A 21,997-nucleotide genomic window follows, 5' to 3' on the forward strand; every position below is an offset into this window, starting at 1 on the left:
TTCTCTTTAGGCTTCATCTTACTCCTACTACCAGTAGAGAAATATTGCTGGTAACTGTGGCAAGAGAATTTTTAAAACCAACTAACAAACTGAACTTTGTAGTGACTTCAAGGTGTGGCACAGCCCAACCAGGTGGTCCCTTGTGCTGCTGCCAAGCCCACTCAGCCTTGTGCTGTCCCCAGCAGGGACCACTGAGCCCCGTGGCACAGGAGGGAAGGGCTGAGCTGGGGAGGGTCACAACACTCATCCCCCCACGGGCTGAGACTATTCCCTTGCCAAAGTGACAGCTGTAAATAGGTATTTAGTGTCTAATTTCTATATCCTTCGGTATCTTAACGTATATTTAGCCCAAACCATCACACATTTATCTGATTTGTTGCTATTAATTTCCTGGTTCCCTTTCTATTTTCTTCCTCCTCTCACAGATTCACTGGGTTATGAACTGCAGTAATAACATTTCCAAACCAATTTTTTCTATTTGAGAAGCTTCTGATATTCTTCTTTAAATCACTCCAATACTGCTGGGATACTCATTACCCTCCTCCTTCCCTCCCCAGCTCTAGAAGTGAATGCAAACAACAACGAGGGGGGGGGAAGAGAAAAAGCCCCAAACCCTCAGCAGTAAGTTGGCTGATGCTGGCAGCAAGACAAATCTGGCACCACACAGCAGGCAGGCAGGGAGTGCACTGCTCATCCTTTCGTTTTGCTGTGTGTGGGGATGCTGGACACCAACACCCAGCCAGGGATCCGGCCAAAGGCTCCTCTGCTCGGCGCCTGAACCCTGCTGCTCTGAGCCCGGGTGGGAGATACAGGTAAAACCAGAAATGCTTGAGATTACTGCCTTCTATTTCCACTGACTGCAGTTAGGAGAAGCCCAGGCTGCCTAATCTTATTCCTAGCACAAGCCACAGTGCAGGGGCTGTGCACGTAATGCCCTCAGGTACCGGGACTTGTTCAGGATTCTACCGCAAATAAATTGGTGCAAGTGGCAGTAAAGATTTTTTTTTGGGGGGGGGGGGTACACTTTGTTCAAGTTGCCTTTATAAATATTTATTACTTTTTATTTAATAATAGCTCTCTGACAGCAGGCTTTACAGCAACTTTGAGCTACAATAAACAGGCAGCCTGGGTGCCTCCTCCCCAGCCTGACTGTACCTATTCTATGTGTTATGTGTTTATCTATTACCACCACGCTTTGAGCTTATAATTTATTTCATAATGTAATTTATAGTTACATTACAAAAGCATCCCTCTGCAAACAGCAACCATGTAATATTGATAAAGCATTTAGGGATAGAACATAAATTCAACGGCTCAGATATTATGTAGTATCAATAATCTGCAGGGGGAAAAAGTGTCTGTGTAAGTATGCACAATTTATTATGGCAGGAACCTAAACAGAGAACATCTTTCTCTGTCAAACTTTCTTTACGAGAACTTGACATCCTCAAATTCTTTTCTCTCCCACAGATGTCAGAGGACAAGACAGACAAGGTAAAAATCAAAGCAGCTGAAAGTTTTGAACATGAAAAGCAAAATATTTCTTGGCTGAAAAAAGGTAAGTTACTTTGAGTTATTAGTTACTAGTTTGTGTTCAGACATTTCTCTTTTTCTTAAAAAAAAATAGGCAGAAAATAGCCTATAGGCTTGAATAGGGCCTGAAATTTCTACCATAAAAATTCCATAGCTTGACTTTTGCTCAATATGCACATACAATTTCTTTTGGTACAGAAAGGCCTAAATTATCAAATTTTAAAGTAACCTGAAAGCTCATTTTTCTAATGTCCTTGCATTCCTGGGAAAGTTTCATTTGACCTGAGCAATAAGTATGGATGATCATCTTACTTTTGATGAAAAGTTTTTAGCAAAAAAAAAAAAAAAAGCTACTGAATAGGATTAATATTATTAATAATTATTTTCTTAAACATGAGTAAAGATCAAGCCTGAATCTTCAGATTTGGCAGTGTCTTATCTTAGAATAAAATAACATCAGTTGTCAGCGCTTTGGATGTACAGCAACTTTGACCCTCAGATGTAGACAAGTCATAAAAGCTAAGCATGGGGACCTTTCAGGTTTAAAAGGATGAAAAAGAAATGGTGTTAAGTAGCTAATTTGCAACAAATACCAGTATTTCAAATACTACATTCAATTTTTTAAGCTGCTTTTTTCTTAAAAACGAAAAAATTGCAAAAATTTCCTTATTGTTTCTGCCCATAATGAAGGAATCTTCTTAGGATATATTTCTTGCTGAAAAAATTTGATTTGCTAAGTTAGAACGTAGCTTATTACATCTTTATGCAAAGTTGTTGGTCATAGCAGAAATCCCTTTATTGCATTTATTACAGACAAGTGGGATTTGAATTAAATAGAAGTTCCAAGAGTAAGCTTTCAAGATGCACAAGATAGAAATTAAATGTCCATGGCTGGGTGGAAATTATGCTTTTTAATGAGAACAGTTGCATTCTAATCCTAAAAAAATCGTTTTGGGGAGACTCAACAAGTGACCTCATATTTTGAAAACGCCAGCTACGGGGATATTGGGCAACAGGCACATTTATAGCCACTGTTTTATCATCTGAAAGATGTGCATCACTATTTTCAGCTCATGTCATTAGATGTACGTTAGATCTTTTAATTGCAAAGGAGTTTGGAGCAAAGCGGGCTCGAATTAATGTCCCTGCCTTGTAGCCTTCCATGTTTTTGCAGCATTTGCACAGAATGAAAAGCTCCCACTGGAGCAGGGCTCACTGACCAACCTGCAGACTTGGCTTGACTGGACACCCAAAGTCCTCTGCTTGCCAGGGGTCAGTTAACTACAACAACAACTCAGCAAGCAGAAACTTTGCAGTTTGAGTGTCCCAGGGAGAGATAGAGTTGAGTGAGCAAACAGCAAACATGTAACTGAACTGAGTATTTATTCCATCCCTATGGAGTAAAACACAAGAGATCTGCGACTCTACAAAGGGATATAAAAGTCCAAAGGATTTTGCCATGTCTCTGAACAGGGTAAGAGTGATGGCAGGGCCCTCAGAGTCCCATGTTGTGATTTATGCTCTGGTCCAGACCTCCTCCAGGAGCCAGGTGCATCCCTCACAGCTGCACGCTACCTGAGCTCGTTTCACTTAGCTAGGCTACTTCACAAGGTTTGATTCCTCCAGTTCCTATGGAGAGACCCTATGCAGATTTTCAGGATCATTAGCAACATTTTGATTGTTCTGTGCTTGGAGGAACTGCAATCTCACAGAAAGAGCCAAGTGTTGACTATTGGCACTTCTCCTTTCCAAAGTGCCACCGAGCAGAATTGGGCCTTGAACATCTCCTACAGCAGCTGAGTCAATAACTGAATGTGTCTCATGAGGAAAGCAAGTTTTCCTTGAAATAAGAATATGGAAATTATTTTATCTTAAATTGAAGTTTGTTTTTAAAAAAATTTGTTGTTGTTTCTTTGCTTTAAGCACTTCTGTGGTATGCACTGGGATTTTAGAATATGGTGAAACAAATTGTCTGGAGCAGAAGCTTAACTTCTATGTTTAAATGTTTTAAAAATACCTCATGTATAGATTTCAGGCATTCCAATAAACAAAGAATTGTGGAGAACAGACTTGTACTGTTTCCATCAGGCACAGTAAGAAGACTATATGTTCTTTTAGCATCCAGTGTTAAAGAAAAGTTATTTTTATTCATGGTTTTGTATTGATTATTTGTTCCTTCTAAAAGAAACAATCATGAACCACATAGTATCAGAAATAAACAACTAGGCTGTGGTTTTAGTGTCTTTCCTAGACTTCAGTTTTTCCTAATGCTTTGCAAAGTAAAAGCTCATGGGCTGGTTGTACAGTGGGTCAACAGCAAAATAAGGTATCTATACATTTTTGTTGTCTTTCAGCATTAGAAACTGTTTAATCAGGGCAGAGGGATTTTGATCTGGCTGCCAGTTATTTATCTTCTACTTTTTCTTGGAACAAGATAATTTATTTCTGACATGAACCCTCTAAGAGCAGAAATCAAAGCCTTGTTCTGAGGGAGAACTTTCCCAAAGCAAAACAGAAACCAAACCAGCATCGTCAGAAGTATTAGAGAAAAACAGTAGGCTGGGCATCTAGGCTTCTATCTTATCAGCAGGATGAGTACAAACAGTTCAGCTCATGGCTCTGCCTCTAAATAAGTAATTTTTACCCAGTGATGTGCCCTCACACCCCTGTCAGGGGTGCACCAGGAAACTGATGGCAGTTAAAGATGGCACAGGGACAAAAATGTTGCACAAGTCAGCACAGTCTGGGAAATCATAATTATGGCCTTGGTCTGTATTTTTTTTTAAGGACAATGACAAATTTATCCTTTCCTTTTCTTTTTTTTCTTGTACTACGAGCCTTTTACTGGTGAAGGGTCCTCTACAGTACCTGCAGAATGTAGAACCATAATTAAATAGTAATCAAAATTTTAACAGGGGAGAAGAGTGTTAAATGTGTTTTCTAGGTTAGCTTAGACTTTAAAAGTCCCACAACATCTCTATCTCTTGAGGCATTTAGCATTGAACTCTAGATGTGGATAACATGAAAGACTCCCAGAGATGAAAGTGAGAACAAGGATGGTGAAATGTTTACAGTCCTATTCCAAGACGTCTCAGGGTAAGGAATACATACACCAGAAATGTTTTCTGATAGTATGGAATATTCTTCAGGACTATTTATTTCTAAAGAACACACAACCGCGGAGAAACCCTGCATTGGAGGGTATGCATCAGACCATCACATGCAAATCAAGCAGAATCTGTACGAGTGAGCACAGAGAAAAGGCAGCTCTGCTTGTCTGACCTCAACTCTGGTGTGAACCAACCCAAGGAAAGCCTGGGATACAGCAGCAAAACCAGACAATGACTCCTATTTTGTGTAGGAGAGGAGACATTATTGGAGCTTTTTTCCCTTCCATGAGAAGAAAAGGGGACTTGCTGGAGATGGGAGTTGGTTTTGGATGGAGATATAGAAATCCCCATGTCAGTGCCTCAAAACATCAGGGCAGATTGAAACATGGGTTCATTAGCAAAGAAGTTCTTTGAAAGTTATCTATCTGCCATGAAAAACTGAAGCAGGAATCCTCAGTGCATGTGCTATCCCCACTTATGCACATTTTGCCCTGACATGCACAAAATAACATAAATGACAGTGCCTAGAATATGACACGTATAAATAAAGAACTGCCAATAAAACTTGAAGATAATATTTGAGAAATGTCCTCTGCAAGGTCTTGCATCCCCACCTGCTTCATGCACTCACAAGATTCCATGGAGAGAGAGTGACAGAAAAAGTGGGGAGTTTTTTAAAACTTAAAAATAAAATAAAACAAAAAGGAGATATTTAAATCAGGTGTTAGGAAGAAATTCTTCCCTGTGAGGGTGGTGAGGGCCTGGCACAGGGTGCCCAGAGCAGCTATGGCAGCCCCTTCCCTGGAAGTGTCCAAGGCTGGGTTTTATGGAGCTTGGAGCAATCTGGGATAGTGAAATGCATCCCTGCCCATGGCAGGGGATGGAACTGGATCACCTTAGAGGTCCCTTCCAACCCAAACCATTCTATAATTCTGCGATTCGATGAGCAACAAGCAGATCTTCACACCCCAAACAACAAAAATCTCTGGGCCCCTAACCCAACATGGCCTTTAGAGGGTCCTGTAAAATCTGGAAGCTACACCAGACATGCCTTTAGAAAGGCAGCACTCAAGGACGAGCAGCACTGCCAGGAATGACTCTGGGATGGTCCCACCTTGCCCAACACAGCCACAGCCCTGCCTTTTCACACAGGCCAGTGGCTCCTTGCACCATGGCAGTGATTTAGGGCCAGATTAGCAGCCATCTGCTGGGAAAGGAGGGAGGTCAAAGCAGAGCTAAATTCACACCAGCCTCAGCATGTGGCTTTTGGAGCTCCTTGCAAACGAATCTCTTGGTATCACTCGGTGATTGCAGCCATATGGAAACGTGGGAGCAGGCGGGAGCTTATCTGGCGGACACAAAGCTATAAAAGGTGACACTGATTTTGCACAGGGACCACAGCGGTCTGTTCACTATTTCTGCATCCACTGCAAACACAAGGGGGGGAAAAAAAAAAATGTTTGAGGGCCTCACACTGCCCTCCCATGGTTTCATCCCAAACTGGCCATGGCAGCCCAGGAACGCAGATCCAAGTCACACAGAAATGAAATTTCATTTCAGGATATTTTCACACAAAGCCCTCCTGTTTTATGCTGCCCAGCTGTGTACACAAATGCCCTCCATATATAACTTCCAGTGAAAAGTTAATGAAATGGCTTCCTTGCTCTCTTGCCAAAAATATAACTGAAAGTCTAATCTCAAGACTTTCTCCAAAATAGCCCCTTTTTGCACTAAAATTCTCATAAATCAGAAACATTTTTGTCTAAAATAAGCCTTTTTTCATTGTCTTGCAAATAGTAAAAAGTCTAGCCCCAATTTCTTTAATCCACTGCTCCAGCCAGCAGATTTTTTGCTGTAGGGTGAAATTCAGCCCAGTACTGAGGGTCAGTGCAAGGTCAGCACTTAAACCATAAAATAGGGCTTAAGTGGTAAATAGAGCCTCTGTTCAGGATTATATTTCACCCCTTAAAAGGACTACATTTCATATGAAAAGAGAGATTTACTTCTATCATAGACCTGGCTGTAGTGGCATTATTCAAATAAAACCTTATTCCAGTATTAGTCCCATTGGGTGAGACTGGGCCACATTTCTTTGTGGTACATCCCAACACAGGAGCAGACTATTCCTGACTTCACCAAAACTTCCCACAGCCTGGTCCTGGGATAAGGGGAAACCCTTTCTATATGGCAGCACTCAAAAATGCCTTTTTCCAAGAATACTTCTCTCCCATTTACCCAGGGGCTTGAAGAGACTTTTATAAGCATTAAATAAAGTGGGAAGGACACAATGCCACAAGACTGGTGTTGCAGAAGGAGAATTGTCCTGGAGACACTCAGGGAATTTCCCAGTTTTTACAACCTTCCAGCTTTATCCCTGGTTTGGGCAGACTGGAGTAAAAGTACAAGGCTTTTACTTTTGCTGAGACTATTCTCAGCGGAGTGTTTTGATCTGACTTGCATCCCTTCATTTAGGGAGTTAAATGACATTTTTAGAATTTCTTCCTAAAATTTCACAAGTCACTGAATGCAATTTTACATACAAGCTTGGACACTTGTTTCCTGAATTTTGCTGACTTGGGTCCAGAAGCTTTTTTCACTCTCTTCTTTCAGCCTGAATTAAGTCATTGCATTGAAAAGCTTTATAGAAGACTGATAGCAAAGAAAGACTTCTCAGTTTCATGTAACAGAAAATGCCAAATGCTTCTCAGATGAATGTTCTAATCCAAGCAGACGGGTTCCAGAGAAGAACACCACATACACAAAAAAAGAGCACATTTAAAAACTGATGACAAGGATCCCAGGGGGCTCAAATTCCTGGAAGATGCCTTGTCAGCTTCAGGACTATGACCAAATGAATTAATGAAGACAACCCTTCCTTTAAGTTGTAAAACAGCAGATTTAAAGACTCTTCCAATGGAGAGGGAGTATATGAAATCTGCAATGGCCCCAGCTCACCACTCCTAATTACAATGTTATAAACTGAGGGGTCCTTGACCTTTGAGCTGCAAGATCCCTGAAGATGTAAGACTTTGGATGTACAGTAAAGACAAGGGGATTTCTCTGGGTGATAGTATTAAAGTTTTAAAGGTTTAAAGTCATACTCCTCTGTGTGGATATCCTGGATATCTATTATAAAAATATACAAGAATGTTTATCTAGGTTTGATTGCCTGAAGTAAATTTGTTCTACAAAGGAAAAGTTTCTTTCATTCAACTGCCAGTGCTGGGGAAGACCTGAATGTATTGTTTCATTCACTACTGGAAGTTTTCCAGACCAACTCTATTCTTTGATGTACTTGGGCAAAATATTCAGAATTTTGCCCATCATTGTGTCAGTAGAACGAAACATGAAGTAACACTAAAGACACTCTTTAGTTGTTGAATATCTCAGCATCATAAACATTAAAGCAGAACCCACATGTCCAAGGGCCTCCATAGCACTTCCTACTTAAGATGGCAAACTGGTGCATGGAAAATCTTAGCCTAAGGGTCAGTGTCAAAGAGATGAATAATTCCATTAAAGCAACAGAGCTGCACTGGCTTGCAAAAAAATCTGATTTGTCCCAATATGCTTAAGAATAGATAGCACTAATCATCTCAGGGCATCACTGCAGCAGGAGGAGCAAAGCCAGGGCTCATTTTACCACCTCAGTTCATAGAGGGAAGGGTCAAATGCCAAACTGGACTGCTAGATCTGAGGCAGTGCAAGCCCATCACAACAAAAACTGTGCATGCCTGATTTGAGTTAGAAGGCAGAATAATCATGGATTATTTACAGCCAGTTTTCAGGAAGTGTTTTATAGGCCTGGGAGATTACACACTGGTATGTGGAGCCAAACTGACACAGTCATACAGAGGTGTAGCAAAATCCTTATTATTGGCACAGTTCAATGAAATATTCACATTAAATATAATTAGATTATGAAAAAAAAAATAGGCCTCCCCTCATCTGACTGAAGATTTTCAATCATTCTCTAAAATACAACTGCTTCTAAGTACTCAAGACAAAGTGCTGTGTGGATGGGCTAAATATTAGGCAGGCTGGTGGTCTACTGTGTTTGAAAGATATTACAGAGAACAAGATCAGAAGTGAAATTAGTTTAAATGTTTCTTGTTAGCTGAGATTCAACAGAATTGTTTTCCATCTATTTTTTAAATGAGTATTTAGAACTATGTGCAAATGGAAAGAGACATTAAAAGTGACTGCTCTAAATGATCAGTAATAAAATGCTGGACACAAACCCTTCCTCAGAACAGCTTGGTGATTGGATCTGGGACTTCAGGTCTGGGCTCAGGGCACATGGACATAGGAGAGTACTCAGATTCACTCCTTCCAGAAGAAGGCTCTCACCCCCAGATATCAGACACTCTGTGCAATATCATGGTTTGAAGATTCCCAAGTGTCTCTGTCTGCTCTGACCACTTGAAGCTCATTGCTCCAGGGACAGAGGGAAGGGCACCTGAGTGAAGGGATGGGCTCTAATCCTGTCAGGGAAAGTATTCAGCTATCAGTAAAAAGTGGAAAATCTTTGAGATTCAACATCCAATCCAACTTTAATTCCTTGTTTCCTCAGCTATCCCCTCACCTTTTGAATCCCAGGTGCCTGACCCTCTGCATGCACTGTGCAGAAGGTTGAACCTGGGAGTCTGCTGCCTGCTGGACAGAAGGGCACACACAAAAATGAGGTGCTGAAGCCCCCAGTTTCAGCTGAGCTCCTTAATAACTCCTACTGTTCCTGAGATTCATCTCTTTGAAGAGAATTGCACAAGGCCTCTTAACCCCCTAAGTGATATTTCAGTGTTGCAGAGATCTTTGTTACCCTCCTAAACTAAATTAATTTTTATTTTATAGGAGTCAAACAGTCTCTTAGGGTCTCTTGATTATATAGTCTCATTCTAATTTCAGTCTTTAATCTGAATAAACACATTAGAAAAACACAGACACAATTAACTTAATCATAAATTCAGATGGATTGTTTATTATCTGTCTAGTTAATGTGCTTATGATTGCAGCAGTTAAACATGATAATGTTGTCTTCTCTCACATATAAATGAATACACACAGCACAGAAATATGCCCAGGAAGAAAAACTTCTCCCTGAATACATCAGTGGGCTCCAGATACAGAGAAGTAGATGCACCATTCACTGCTGTGCTCTACAGAAAAACAAACATTGCCATGATATTGTTGAGACATGAGAGAGCTGATTACTGACAGATTATGTTCGTCTTGCTGAAATATGTCTACAAACAGCTTCAAATGAAAGGAGATGCTACTGCAGCAGAGATGCAACTAGGAACACTCTCTGCTTTTGTCACTGCACCTGCAATTCAAAGGAAGTGTAGATTTTGGGTAAATAAGACCACTTGAGTTCTTCAGAGTAAGGTACAGGTCAAATCAGTATCTTCCAACTGAAGAAAACTCAGACATCAGATTTAGAGAACTTTCTGCTTTGTGATCTTTGTAAATATAGTTGCCTTAAACAGAAGTTAAACCCTTCCAGCACCAAAAATTGTGTTTAGCTACATGCCCATGGCAACTAAAACTTGTGCCAAAATGCTTTCATGTATCCACAAATGCTTGGATGCCAGACTTTAAATTGGAATATGATTCTTCCTGTTCCTACAGCATATTGAATATGAATAATTATTTCAAACATGCATCCAAGTTAAGTTGTTGATTATTACTCAGACTTCCCTGTCACTAGACTAGTTTTTTAATAACCACACAGTATACCATGATGAAGTTTTATTTGCCTTCAGAATATTCAAGTTCTAACTAAATTTAAAACCCACTACACTTTTCCCCCTCAAACAAGAACCACTGAAAAATATCTACTATGAAAGTTCATGAGCAAAGAGGAAGAAGAGGGAAGATAAAAGAATGAAAACTCAAAAGTCAATTCAAGTCTCTTCAGTTTCTCTTTCTCAACAGTTTTCCTCATCTATAAATACTAGAAAAACCCCCAAATTTCCTTATTAAAAGAAAAAGAAGTTGTAGGTTAGTTTTGAAGCTCTGAAGTCCATGCTTACTCCAGGAGTGGGTAAAACAATATAAGAGATGATGAGATTAGGGGAAGAAAGCCAAGAGAATCATAGGAAAAAGCAATTATGGCACCTGGTAGTCATTCTGGCTAGATGACGTGGTGACCAAATTTATTGTCAGCAGATATTTTAAGTGCTTACTATTAAAAAAAATACTATTGCTATTATAAAACAAGGCACATAAAATCTAGCATAAAGTATTTGAACTATATCCAATTCAGCTTCCAGCTAAGCAGCCATTTTTTCTTTTGCTAGTTTATTTATTATTTAAATAAATAAATAAATAGCCCATGAGCTTTAGAAAGATATTCACTTCACAGTCTTGGTCCCCAACTTTATGATCAGCCCTGTTCCATCAGAAATGGGAATCACTGAGCAAAGAAATCCCAAACAGCAGTGGAAGCTTCCCCAGCTCTGGCCTGGAGGGAATCACCAATACTTGTAGAAGGATAGTACAGCCTCATGCCTTGAAATTTTTTCATGAAAAATAAATAAAATATAAAATCTCAGCAGTGGTTTTTACAGTATGACACAGCAGTATTACTTGCATTAGGCCAATTTACCACTTATGATAGCAGTAATAGCACTAAAAGCCAATAAAAGCGGTCTGTTCGTTCAGAGATTGGCTTTTATGGCTTATTCTAAATATTATCAAGTGAATCAAAAGCTGTCATTATAGTGTCTAAAAAGCCTTCGTACCTTGTAAGCAAACAGTGTGACTTTGACAAATAATCATTAATATGCCTGTGTGAGACCAGGGCTAAAAGAGAAAGAAAAAGGAAAACCCAATATTTCACTTTACATAAATCATTAAGATCATTACAGTTAAATTTCACACAGAATAAAACAGATTTATATGTACAATGCCATAGTTTTCCCAAGTTGGGTTTTTTTTATCTCTGTACATTTTCATAAAACGAGAACTTGTCAGAACACTGAGCAATGGATGATTGGACTGCAAATATGCATCTTCATCAGCTCTGGGAAAACAAATGGTGCACGTGTCTAGGCAGTGTCATTTGGGCCACATCTAACCTAATCTTCCCTTCACTTTCATCCTGCCTGCCAAAAATTCCTTCCTCATGTTCTCCTGTTGCTGAACCTTACAGGGGTGGTCTCAAGGTCACACCTCTCACAGCCAGACATCCCTGCTGGCTGGCTCTATAATTTCTTATTGGATCCTCTTGGGCAGGCATTGCCTGGGGTACCTAGGGGCAGGGAGGAGGATGGACGAGGTGGAAACACAGCAGGAGCTTCAGGACACCCCGTGGGATGGGACACCACACATGGGGAGGGTGAGCACAACACCACGTAAGAGGGTAAGTATTGGAAAACTGGGCATGGATTGTACAAGAGCTTAATTATACAGTCCAGACTTCTCTCAGTTAAAGAAAAACTGTTAATTCATAAACTAATAACTAGTGTTGATCAAAAAAACAGTAGAATCTTAGCTGTGCACACACCATGTTCCCCTTCTACTCACAGAATGATTTTCCAATGCAATGCCAGCAAGAGCATTTGAGAGCCCCAGTTATGTTGAGCACCTTACAAAGAGCCTGCCCCTAGGTCTGCAGGGCACAGCACTTCCTCAGCTTCCCCTCACTCCCCAAACCACCCTCAGTGACCCTTTTAACCACCCTGAAAGACATCCAGGCTCCAGGCATGAGCCCATGAGCCTGGGACAAACTAAGAGCCCTGGGCCAGGCATGGCCACCTGTCTTGAGGCCTTGGGCAGCTGGCTCAAGCATTCCTGCTCCCACAGGTAGTGCTGTGCCTCCGGGGGGTTTTTTGCCCACTCTATTTACAGTTCTGGGGGCCCCCAGGGATGGCCAGCTGGCACTGACAGCGTTATGTGATCCACTGTCCAGCTGCACATGGACAAGCAGGAACATGTGGTGCTGCTCTGCCAGGGGAATTCTTCCCCCAGCACGGCCCTTCAACAGCCACGTGTGCTTTGCAGGCAATTTATGAGAGCACAAAACCAACAGACCTCCCATTCCAAGCTTCTAATTTCTTTGGCTGTTTTTCTTTTTTTCCCCCATGAAGAACTTTCCAGAAACGCTGCATTAAGAGTGAGTTAGAAAGATCCCAGGTAAAAACTGGTACTCCAGGTTTTGCCTAAGGTATCCTAAACCATGGTAGGAAACCTGTTAGGATTTACTACCTGCTTGTGTTTATCCAAGAAGAGGTGCATTATATCCTTTAAATCTACACCAAGTAGAGCTGCTTCCCTGAAAAAAACACCCATTGAATTATGGGTTTGATTGTTTCAGCCTAAAAAGTAAAAAAAGCAGGTAAGAGCTGCTGATCTACTTAGAGACACAGAATCTTTTGGGATGGAAGCAACCTAAAAAAGACCATCTTGTTCCCACCCCCCTGCCATGGGCTTAACCTTACAAGGATAAAAAGACTTTGGTCCATCTGAACCCCATCTTTCAGGCAGAGTGCAGCAACTACCAAGGTCACTCCCAGACCCAAAACACAAATCAAACATCTGCTTTCCTATGCCCAGGCTTAGGTGTTTCAACAGAGGATCAGCCGTGAAGACCTAGAGAACAGAAGCTGCTCACTGAAATTAATAATGTCAGTGTTGCTCTCCCAGTATTTTGCAGTGCTGATTTCAGTCCCCAGCATTCCTATAAAATGGGAGAAAAGATGTTGCCACTCAAAGATTTGAGTGGTTTGGTCTGTTTGGTTCTCAGGCCGTGGGTCTGCAGTGCATGGATTCATCACACACAGTTTTCCTGTATTATTTTTCCCAAGGTTTCAATCCCCTCATACTTCAGCCCCACCTTCATTCCTGTCACACTTAAGTTCTCTATTACTGCTGAAGAAAATCAGAGCACAGGACACTGCAGGTTGCTGTGCAACCCAAAACAACCCATGCACATGCTGACAAAATGAAAACATCAGATATGATTCTTTAGGCCAAGATTTCAAGAGCAGAGTCACCAGAATTACTCATATGCCTGAAGTTAGGCTTGTGTTAAGCCTGTTGCTGAATCTGCTTCTGATAGAAGATGAAGAATGCCTTGGTTTTGATTAGAGGCCACATCTTGGCTATAGTGTTGCACTGTTTCTAATTGTTGGTGTAGTCAAGAAACTCTATCCTTCCACTTGAGACCACCTGGAGAAATACATTCCCCACCCCACCCCCCTAAACTTCTCCCAGGAGCCCAAAACTTGGCATTTATATAATACATATTTTCCATTCTCCCCCCACTAATGAGATGCATTGATATTTTTACCTGCTTGTGCTGTGTTTTGTTAATGGGAAATGTTTCAAACACTGCGTGGTAATGGGATATGGGATTATATATTTATTAATCTCAAGAGCACTGTGTACACCATACCAATAAGTTACAAGCAAACTGGCAGCACAGGGTTTGAGTTCTGGCAGGGAAACTCTTCCAAGCCTTGCTTGTTGGGCTGTGCTTTAAAACTTTGTGCCGAGCTGGAGCTGCTTGGGTGAACTGTGATGCAAACAGGCTGCTCTGTCCCCTCTGCCCTGGGTCAGTCCTGTCACAGCCAGGGTGACCTGGCCAAGGAGATGCACCTTGAGCAGCTGATCAACATGGTTTGTTGCATAATAGAAAACCTTTTTATATGCAGAGAAATGAAAAAAAAAAAAAGTTAGTCGTGGTGTGCCTCCATTGACAGAAAACAGCTCAGCTCTTTCCACCCTTGGAGATTGTGTTTACATGCAGTGATGTCTAAATATGTGTGTGTGTGACTTTACACCAGATGCTGCAGTCAAATACCCCCTCCACCCTTCTCTCCTGCCCCAGTAGGTCAGCCTGGAGTTCTCAGCTAGGTGGCTTTTACAGAATTAAAGACATTTTTTTGCACAACTGAAAGACTGGCACTTGAAGATGAAGTCTGATTCACCTCCCAAAGGAAAATCAGAGAAAGTTTTATGGCTTTGCCCTCTGTAATATTCAAGTTTGTGTGCAGCAAGAAAAGGAAATAAAAACTAATGGAAAGAGATATTTCCTCTAGGATCAAAGCTGAATTCTTCCAAGAATGCATTCCCAGACTTTACTCAGAAGAAGCAGTTGTGAGGTCAAATGATTCACAAAGCCCAGCTTTGCTCAGGCACCTTGTTTTCCCTTATGAGGTAAAAAACCCTGACAAATTTTTACTTTTCACTTGAGGTTCTCAAATCCTTTTCAGCACTTAACCACTAAAGCAGCCTATTTGCTCCATGAAGGTGATTAATAGGAGAGGAGGTGAAGCAATTACTTCAAAGTGTGATTGCTTTAGGTATATGTAATACTTAGATATTCTAAATATCCAGCTTTATGAGTAGCTGAGACCCTTGACTGCAGTTTCCAGTGCCCAGCACCTCTTAATGAACTCTGCATATAGCCAAGAAATAAACAGAAATAATTTTAGCACCCAAAATTAATAGCTGTAGATGAAGTAAAAATCACAAAGGACTGACATTGACTTTAATGAGAGAAATGGGCCCTCAATAAAAATGCTGGTACTGAATTGTTAGAATCTGGATTTCCCTGATTCTCAGTCTCATCTTCTGTTGCTTTATCACTCTTAGAAAAAAAAAAAAATTGGCAACACCTACGTTTCTGGCCTGTGATAACCTTGTTTGTGCAATACTAGTCTGTTCAAAATATTACATTTCATTTTTTCAGCTCTGAACTGAAGCCCTAGAATTGGTTGTAAAACTAAACTTTCACTCCCGAAAATAAACATTTTTGAGGCAGATGCTCACAGCTTTGTACATAAATTTTAAGAGTCTCACTCCAGGACTGGTCACTCTGACCTCCTTCTCCCATCAGTGTCCCCACTGGAATGCAGGTTTTATTAAAAATTAGATCTGAATCCTGTAATTACTTCCAAATCCTGGATTCCCTTGGACTGCCAGGGCAGAGACAGCAGCCACCATTAGCTAGGTACAACACTGGAGTTGTTGGCATGGCTCTTGCCTTGGAATGTATGTAAATTTACATTACTGTTATTTAAGCAGCTGATTTTAAACTGCTTTCTTCATCTACATTGCCCATAATGTACATTATAAAATCCTTATTTTCACTATGGTGAAGACTGCCTGAACTCCAGCTGGATAAAGATTCTATTTGCTTTGTCTAAACAGTGCAAGCTCTCCCATATTCAATGACTACTGGAATTATTGTGTGATCTTTTCAGCTTCTAATGCATATTAATTTGTAATATACAAAACCCTTCAATAAATAATTGTGCAGACTGAATAAAAAAGCAATTTAAACTTTTTCCCCCCCTAACTGGAGACACTTTTTACAAATAGTTCTTTTAAGTAGTCTTAATAGTATCTCTTTAATATTGCCATTAAAATTCACCAGAGTTCAAGAGCAGAGCAAATTTACATCTGTTAAAATAATGGAATTGACACTGATATTACATCATTGCTATTTTAAATAATCATTCTTCATAATTCTAACCTACTTGCTTTAAGTTGCAAATAAAGGGCTTGTTCCTACTTTCATCAAAGTGGATGGCAAAACTCCCTTTGGCTTTCAGGGAGCAGCAAGCACCTAGATTTAGAGACAGGGCTCTCTGCTGATGTGTTGGGGTTTGACTGCGTTCACTAATGCAGCAAAGAATAAATCCCTCTGGAAGGAAAATTACTGACAGGGGTTCTGTGAGCTCCAGACAGAGAGGATAATTGTGCTGGGCTAGCCCGTTCCCAAAAATCACAGAGCTCCACAGACTACTCTGAGTTCCAAGGTACTCACAGTGTTTTTGCTTATTTTCACAAGAAAGCAACATTTTATATAGGTGTTTTTTGCCATTTTAGTGCAATTTTGTGGTTTTCCTTCCTTGAAATTTTGGGAAAGGCTGTTTGAAAAGAAGCATAATGACAGCCCTCACAAATTCACCTTCTCTTGGGAGAACATTAGAACCTTCACTGAAATTACGTAAGTGTTCTATGAACAATTCAAACTGAACCTAAAGGAATTAAAAATATACACCATACACAGCTGGAAAGCCACCTAGAAGGTGAATCAACGTAGTTCTTTCCCTGATGACAGCAGAAATTGAAGCAAGGATTTTTAAGCAATAGAGAGGATAAAGGCTATAGCTGACACTATTTAAAACTGGAGAAAAAATAGACTTTTCATTATCCATTTAGCACTCGAACACAGATTTGTACCTGACTTTACCTGAGCTGCTTTTGTGTTCTTCAGAAAAATAAATCTGTGTCCACATTGCAGCTTATCACCTGTAAAATCACCACAGTTCAGCTGCCTATGTAGACCTCAAGTTTTCAGGGACAGAAATGTTTCACCTGTATCTGCACTGAGCATTTAGTGTGACAGATTTCTGGCCATGGCAGAAATCACCAGTCACTCCTCACAGCAACTTTGTGCTAATGCACCACTGAAATATGCTGAACATTTACAGGACAATAACCACCAGCTGAGTCTTAACCATAATTTTGCACTGCAGTAACAGGGCTGTTACATGTTATCTGGGAACCAGGGAACTTTATTAGCATTGTCATAAAAGCTAAAGCAGAATCAACCCCTTGTCCCAGCACCACTGACACTGCCTATTATAAATAAGATATCCATCAAACATACTTAGATCCTAACTGAAATGGCAATTGCCTTGGGTGTCTTTAAGGGTAATTTGATTTAAAAGAAAACCACATGAGGGAACAAAATGTGACCCTTTACTGCGAAGAAAAGCACAAGTAAGCAGCACCACCAAGACCAGGAGGAAACAAATTATTCCAGAAATACCAAGTTTTGAAGAATCGACAGTGCTGACTTCTTTACTCCACTTGGAATTACTGACCCATTATACAACTTTCCACTTTCACAGTGGGACACCTGCCCTTGTGCTCATTTTGGGAAAAGAATGAAACACAGCTTGAATGTTAGGGAAATATTTTCCAAGCAAGGATGATTAGGCAATGCTCTGCCCTAGGAAGTGTTTCAGACACTGTCACTTAATGATGTTTAAGGAGAAATAAAAGGGAAAACACCTTAAGGGTTTAGCCCACAGGGATTTTCATGCCATGAAGACTGGGTCTAGCTGAACTGAGATTCTTTGCATCTGCATGATCTGTAATCCTTTTTGGTGTTATTCCTCAGCTTTAAAATATTCCATTATTCCCCCATGCCAGTGGCCCTAACACAAGATGATGTCTCTGCAACCCAACCTTCAGAATAGTCCTGAATCACACAGCAAGCCAGGGAAGGGCAAACTAAATATGTTGCAAATATGGCTTTAGGAACAAACTAACTTATTTTGTGGCTTTCCAACCATATTAATAGGAGGAAACATATACCTGACGTGGAAGAGCAGCTGTTGCCACAATTCTTCACCACAGGAAGAAGGAATATTGAAATATGCCCATCCCTATCTAATTAAGCCTATATTACACAGACTATTTTTATATGATAAATGTACATTCTAGATTCTTCATTCCAACACTCTTCTCTTCCAACACTAAAACCTGCTTATCTGAAGAACTCACGTAGCTGCAAAAATTTTCATTGGAAGAAATATGTTCCCATGTCATCTATTTTTGGCTTTCCATGCTGTGACAACAGAGGCTGGCCTGGTGTTTCTATATCTGAATATTTCTCAGGTAGCAGAAGAGCTGCCGCAGATTGCCTGGCACCTGCTCGAGGATGAGGTGAACAGAAAGCAAAGCAAAAGTATTTTTATTTCATCAAGAACATTTTGGCCAAGCCTTATTTGTAGGAGGTAAAAACTGAGGAATGTGTAAACCGATGGGGAATGCAATCTTTTAAAATTTTGGGAGCATGAAACATTGAAATCAGAGTTCAGAACTAGAGCAGGTTTAAGATACAGTGGAGCAAAAGTGGCAGGTGCTAGGGAGAAATATCTTTTTCAGGTTAAGTGTTTTCAAGATATGGTAGTTACATTTTGGTAGTTCTAATCTTCTTTGAACAAAATAACTTCTAAGAAGGCAATATAAAAATATGGAATACAAATGCCAATAGAAACCTATTGCAAGTATGAAACATCAGCAACAAGCCTGTGGCTGCTGAGTTAGGAAAAATAACCCCAATGTACTTAGATACATTGCCTTTTGCTAATATACTTTTTGAAGATCTGACTTCTTTTAATAGAGCATCTATTAAGAGAAACTAATTATGATTTTATTTTTAAGGGCCTGGATTTTCTCTTTCATGTATCATCCTAACTCAGGAGAAAGGCCATTCAAGCAAATGAGATGAGGTTGGTGTGAACGAGTTTAAATGATCACACAAAGGCCTCAAGATATTTATGGGTGGAATGAGTCATTCCTGTTCTGGTTGGATGATTGCATCAGTGGAGAATTAGTCTATCATCATGCAGGGCCTGAGCCTCCATTCTCTTACATCACCATACATCAGGGAACACTGTGTGAAGCTGGTCAGTATTTCAGTAGCCTAAAGCCAGCAAGTTGGCAGAACTGAGCCCACAGTCCCAGTTCCACACAGCAGTTGTGCCCTGACTCTAAAGAAGCTGCCCCACCTAAATCAGGAGAGCATCTGGTCTTTCATCTTTAGTCTGTTTACCTAAAGTAACTTAGCAAAGTTTAGTGAGACCTGTTTCTCATTTAAAGTGTGAAGTAAGCGTGATCAAAGAACATTCTTTTTCTAGCAGCACATTCAAAAAGGTAGCTTTTTTTCTCCCTCAGTCTCCAGCAACATGCCTACAAAGGAGACATTAATTAGATAACACAAGTTGAGCTACTCAGACTCCTTTTTACACTAAATGCAGATCTGTGAGACACCTTCAGCAAGCCAAGTCTTGGAATATTTTGCAATGATTTCTGGGTAAAACTAAAACAACTATGCCAGAACCAACTGGATTTTTGCCATTTTAGGCACACACCAGCTTTGGTGGTGCTAGAACAACATGCAATCCATCCATCTCATCTCTAAGAACAAGCAATGCCAGCTATTCAAGAAGCCAGCTCACAAAGTGCTGTGGTGACTATCTAGAATAGATTATGAGAGAAAGAAATGGCTGGAATATCTCCAGCGACTGTTGGAGTTCCCAAGAAGTTTTTTCCTCACAGTAATGACTTTAAGGCTAATTAGAGGCAGAAAATCAAAGACAAATTCCCCAGACACCAGGTGTTTACCAGAAAAATCTCTTTCCCAGCCAGACACCATCCCTGTTCTCAATGGTCTCCATGAGCCTCTCCCCTACCAGACAGGAGGTGCTCTGCCTCCTCAGTGTGTCTGTGCACTTCTCACTTGGAGAATTGGGAAGGCTTACAATCACCTTCAAGGTGGAGAAAACCAAGCGTGGATGTTGCTTGGATCCATCTCAGCAGCCCCAGGAGCTGGCTGAGAACCAGGGTGAGGTTTTTCATGCTGTGGGCAACCAGGGCATTGTGTCTTGCAGCTCTCCTGTCCCTGCCCAGCCAGAAGCCCACCACAAACATGAACCTGGAGAACACTGGATTAAAACAACTCCCAGTGCAGTTTTAATTCCTACTCTTCTACCTTTTTCTGAAGATATTTGAGCACCAAGCATTGCAAGTATTGTGGTTTCATATTCATGTTATATTTTACTAGCGCCTTGTAGTGTTTGTCTGCATTAAGTGGTGTTTTTTCTCTTTTCCCACAAATAAGAGATGTCTGCACTACAACATAACCTTTGGGCAGCTCTATTCAATCTAAAGCCTGAGGATTTTTGGGAGGGAAAAAAAGAAGATTATGTATTTATTCGGAAATTAAATGAGATTAATAATTTTGAAAGCAATTTACAAATAGCAATCAGCCACTGCAATGAAGGTCAAAAGAAAAAGGACACATTAGCAATTGAATCTCTTCCCTTCCTTTAAAGTTTTAATGCTGCATACCTGTTAATAATGGGAAATGTTCTTCTTCAAGAGTAGCATTTTCAAAAATTGGTAGGATCCTTTTGCTAATTCTAATCTTCTTTTAATAAAATAATTTGCTAAAAAGGATTATAAAAAAGCATGAAAATGAAATGCCAGTGGAAACGTACTGCCTATACAATAAATAGTTAATGTATTTTCTAAATGAATGATTTAAAATAGCTATTAAAGTAAAGAGAATGAGCTTATGTTTCTAGTAATGACTTCTTTGCCTCAGAATGAAATCTGTAAATCCCTGATTGCAATTTCACATCCCAAAAGAACAAGCAGTCCTGGGACCAACGCTTATTGCCTTTATCATTAATACTAGCACACTAAATATGTAATTTTTATATCACTGGTTTGAATATTTAGATTTATACTTGTGTATGCTTTATATTTTAAATCCCACACAACCATTCTGTCACAAAAATAAAGCTCTCCTTCCACAAGGCTTTTTTGTACGTACATGTATACACAGACTTTCAGTATAACTACAATTTTATTCATAAGAGTGCATAATGATTCAGGCTGTGATTGTTAATAAAAATGCATTTCTAACCATCAAATTTGAGTCTATTATTCTAAGTTAATTGCATTTGCCCTAAAGAGACTTGCGACTGGCTGTCAGCCTATTTGTGTCAGTTCCATTTTATTCATCAGTCAATCTTGTCTCCTCTTTTTTCACATCCCATATATTGATCAAATAGATTTGTTAGCATGCCTCTGCAGCTTTAAAAAAGTTTTTGTTATTTGTCAGGTTTATTTGATTACTATATTAGTTGAGTGTTATCTTAATTGTTATTTCAATAGAAAATAAAAGCCCTTTGATAGTCCCACAAGATTCCCATTAAATATAATCCATATAACAAGTTAGTGGATGAAGTGAATGTGGTAAGAAAATAAACACATTAAGCCATTTTTAAAAGGTGGTATTAATCTGCAGCTGTATTGTACTTGATCCAAAAGACAGGAATAGAAATAAGTACAGTGTAAAACAATTTTGATAAACATCAGTGCCGTATCATTGCATATTATGCTATGCATAAAATACCTTAACAAAAAGATGTGTGATATAAAATAAACTGAGGCCATATCTGGAAGAATGGGGTTTGTGGTTATGTGTGAAATTGAACTGTATTAAATATGGCTTGTGACACTAAAAATTAGGCTAGAGAGGCAGTACACAAAGGGAGGTGGAAGTGCTGTTATATGGGACAAATTTTTGGTAGGGAGAGAAAAAAGGAAACCAGCTTTCAGGAAAGTATTTATTGCAGCAAAAAGTAAGCATGTGTAGAGGTAGCTTCTTCCTCCACAAAGCTGTGATACAGTTTAGTAAAATAAAGAAGAGTTTAGCTAGATTAATATTTGGAGACAGCATCTTGCTCACATCAGTCCCTCAGTTTTGGTAGGGAAGTCACAATACCAAAATTTTTACTGCAATCTTATCTAAGGGG

The 21,997-nt window shown here is 39.9% G+C and overlaps 1 protein-coding gene across 1 annotated transcript in view; it reads left to right on the plus strand.

Annotated features, from left to right (window-relative positions):
* The first annotated feature begins 451 nt into the window (after positions 1-451).
* The window catches only part of MDFIC2 (MyoD family inhibitor domain containing 2), a 42,509-nt gene continuing 20,963 nt past the window's right edge, over positions 452-21,997 (plus strand). The window contains exons 1-2 of the mRNA XM_071439356.1: positions 452-812; positions 1,471-1,558. Of these exons, the coding sequence (XP_071295457.1) occupies positions 570-812; positions 1,471-1,558 (331 nt within the window). The 5' untranslated portion in view covers positions 452-569. The remainder of the gene's footprint in view (positions 813-1,470; positions 1,559-21,997) is intronic.

Source organism: Agelaius tricolor, unplaced genomic scaffold, assembly GCF_023055355.1.
Source record: "Agelaius tricolor isolate 1412-34295 unplaced genomic scaffold, bAgeTri1.0.p SCAF_14, whole genome shotgun sequence".
NCBI classification, from domain to species: Eukaryota; Metazoa; Chordata; class Aves; order Passeriformes; family Icteridae; genus Agelaius; species Agelaius tricolor.